This window comes from Polistes dominula, unplaced genomic scaffold, assembly GCF_049000335.1.
Source record: "Polistes dominula isolate Pdom_NZ unplaced genomic scaffold, Pdom_raw_medaka contig_15, whole genome shotgun sequence".
Lineage (NCBI taxonomy): Eukaryota > Metazoa > Arthropoda > Insecta > Hymenoptera > Vespidae > Polistes > Polistes dominula.
The window spans coordinates 3,403,804-3,407,342 of record NW_028300915.1 but is presented as its reverse complement, the minus strand read 5'-3'; the positions used below and the strand labels follow the sequence as shown (position 1 = coordinate 3,407,342).

The 3,539-nt window shown below is 26.2% G+C and overlaps 1 protein-coding gene across 1 annotated transcript; it reads right to left on the bottom strand.

Annotated features, from left to right (window-relative positions):
* Window positions 1-1,013: 1,013 nt before the first annotated feature.
* Window positions 1,014-2,595, bottom strand: LOC107068929 (uncharacterized). Its single transcript, XM_015325793.2, has 5 exons — window positions 2,485-2,595; window positions 1,914-2,025; window positions 1,659-1,812; window positions 1,431-1,580; window positions 1,014-1,050 (listed from the first exon to the last, which is right to left on the bottom strand). Exons 1-5 carry the CDS (start codon window positions 2,536-2,538, stop codon window positions 1,014-1,016), a joined length of 507 nt encoding a protein of 168 aa, XP_015181279.2. The 5' UTR covers window positions 2,539-2,595.
* Window positions 2,596-3,539: the final 944 nt, after the last annotated feature.

Genomic DNA, 3,539 nt, shown 5'->3' with positions numbered 1-3,539 from the left:
CGGTTAGTATTATTTCGTAATGTTAATTATTAATTTTCATTCATTTTTTAAATCATGATCGTTTTCATTTATGGTTTTTATTCATAAACAATTTTTTGAATTATATGAAACATTAATAATTTTATTTTATATTTTTATTTGCAGATTAATCATCGATTCAACGATTCATCAATTCCACGATTCAACGATTCAACAATTCAACGATTCAACGATTCAGCTGCTAATATGTACCAGTATTTTTGCAATAATCACAAACCTTGGCAGCCGATTGCAGCATTGGTAAGTAATTTTTTATTGTTAGAATTTTTGTTTAGAAAAACGTGATTGAAATAGGAAGGTGTTACTCGGAAATACCCTGGAGCATGCTTTCTACTTTAGGCTTTTGTATTTTTTTCTTTAATAAATAAATAATATTTCTATATTTATTTCATCTAAAAAAGAAAAAATGTGGACACTACTCTTCATATATTGCCAGGTCGGGGTACCGGTCATTGTAAAAATCTTAAGAAGTTTCACTTTAATCGTGTATGAGTAATACGCGTTTTTTTTCTATATATTTTTTTAATTTGAAAAATTAGTTTAAACAGTTGATCACTAGCATTTGATATGTACTCCCATTAGGTTCAAGTTGAAGTTTTTGCATCATAGTAGTGGTATATGATAGAATCATGGAATGAATTCAATCAAATCCATAAAATCTTTGATGAATTTGATACTTAGTTTAAAGTTTTATAAACAGCATTTTTTGCACAATCGCGATTTTGTTTTAGAAATATTTGATACAATTCAATATACTTTTTAATAATTAAAATAAAAATATTGCAAGAAAATGTATTACGTTTAACACATTATTTATTTAAATTCATTTTGATTACTCACGTGTTTGATGCTAGTTATATATCTGAATTCACGCGAAGTTACTTTTCTTTCAAAGTAATTAAATTACTTTCATTTATAAATAAAAGTAACAGTAGAGTCGTCGTTATTTAAATAGTTAGAATTATTTATAGTTTTTAATCTTCAAAAGCGGTAACCTCCACGTGATGAGACCTGAGAACACGATATTATTTTCGGTATAATGTATATTATATTTTGTTGCAAATAATATCAAGTCTGATGGCTGTTTAAATAGGCTTCATTTTTATTAGAAACAAAAAATATAAAATTTGTACAATAAATAACTAAAAGAAATCATTTAAAAAATAAAAGTGCTAGAAGTGTTAACTCACAGATATTATAGAAATAAACTCACGTGTATGTATGTGTCCGTGCATTTTGATTTTTAATAAAATAATATACAATATATAAATATTCATTATATAAAATGTTATCTATATAATTGCAATTTATTTTTGCTAACGTTTAAAATATTTTATATTAAACATACGTTTTTTTTTTTTAATTTTTAAAAAATCGTACATAAATCTTACGTTTTTATTTTTTTCTCGGATGTTAAAAAAGCTTTGATATTTTCTTTTTTACAATTATATTCCGGTGGACATTGACTTGTAGTTCCGTATTCGATAGCTTTTCGTAGTTCATTTATAGTTTTTTCGTATTTACGTTCGACGGATACTGTCCTGTATAACATAGATACACACATAAATCATTATTTGATATTATATATTATATTTTTATATTAATAATTTAATACGTACTGTGGCATTAGTTTCATTGTATTTAAAAGCATTTCAGCAGCACCCAAATATTCTTTTGCAATATGTGGTTCTTCGCAAGCTGCTCTATACAGACACGTATCACCAATCAGATAACCCAATGCCAAAGCAACTTCTCCTTCGGATATTACATTTTCTATGATATATAATAAAATATATAGTTAGAGTTTTATATAATAATTAATATTACGTATAGTTAAAATTTATATATTTAATTAATATAATACATATACGAACCTTCATTCAAATCTCGTCCCTTGTAACCATGATTTCCAATATATCCAGCACCAAAAACTACAGCTTTTAATACGAGGAGTAGCAGAAGATTAGATAAATTTAAATTCAGTACCTTTATAGAAAATCAAATAAATAAATACATTTTTTTAAATATCGGTAAATTAATATTCTTTTTTTTTTTAATAAAGACTCAAATAATTTGTTTTTTTTTTTTAATTTTTCGAATGAATATTGGATTTACAGTATGATAGTTATTTTTTTTTTGCAATAAAACCTGGTGGATGTGTGCGTATTAGGTATTGTGCATATATATCGGTTAGAATTATATTTATTTATGCAAATTAATTTAAATTCTTGATTAAATTTGTTTTTTTTTTCATGTAGAGTAATTGTTTCCCTTAAATTTTATCAAAAATGTTAATATTTATAATTTTGTTTACACATTTAAATTGTTCTTATTTAATTTATTTTCGTTTATACTGATTAGTTTTTTTTCATTTAGTTCAGTAACCCCATTTCCTTCTACAATAGATTTCCATAAAAATAAAATGAATATAATAAGTTTACTCACTTGACTGGTAGTAGTAGATCGTTGCATAAATTCCTTAGCAATTTCGGCTAACATAGATCCACCCTTTTTGTTATTAATTTCCTTACGAAAATCTTGACCATCAGTATTTCGTGCTACTACAGCATAAACTAATAGAAGAATTATTCCAAACGTTTTCCTATCGATGAACATATTTCCAATATTTTATGAAGCTTTTATTATCAATGAAAAAACACGTGTATACAATATTATCAGAAATATATAAATATAAATTGAGAATAATTAATTAGACAAATAAAACGGTTGAAACGATGAAGAACATGTTATAAGAGATATTACTTGTTATAAGAATTTTTTTTTATAGTTAGTAAAGTAGACAAGTTAAGTTGTATCGCGTAGTATAGTTAAAAGTAAAATGACATTGGTGACAATAGAAAACAGCATTTTTATATACAAAAAGAGAGAGAGAGTCGTGCTTATGGTTTATCGTTAAAGCGTGAAGTCGTGCATTTTATTTGCGTGTATCTAAGCATTTAAAGTGAGAAAGATGGAAAAAGGGATGATAATCAGCATGAAACGTACCATTGTTTTCTCCATTGTGAGTATGTTAGAAGAGCAGGTAATTTGTCGTTAATAATGCTTATTTGTTGTGTCTCGTGCTCGCGTTTCGTTCATAAATGAATAACAGTAGTTTTGTACACTTAGAAGTAACTTTCTTCTTCGAACGTTGACGGAAATAAATGGTGAAAGCTTGATGAGTGAAAACTTTTATATGCCGTAGTATGGATGAAAGAAAGCGTTCGTTTGTCACTTGACGATTAAATGAGAACTTTTCTTATACTTTTTCTTTTTACCTTTTGTACGAATACCAATCTGTCAGATCAACTTTTGTTCGGATCATAGGATACGATATTAGAATACGAACAAAAAGTATTTTTATTTAATGCGATAAAAATGAAGAAAAAAATTAAAAGCACCAGAATCCCGACGATCGTGTCTGTAAAAAAAAAATTCTCTTGAATACTTGAGAGAGAAAAGAATGATATACTCAAAGCACAAGAAGTATCCTTCGAGAA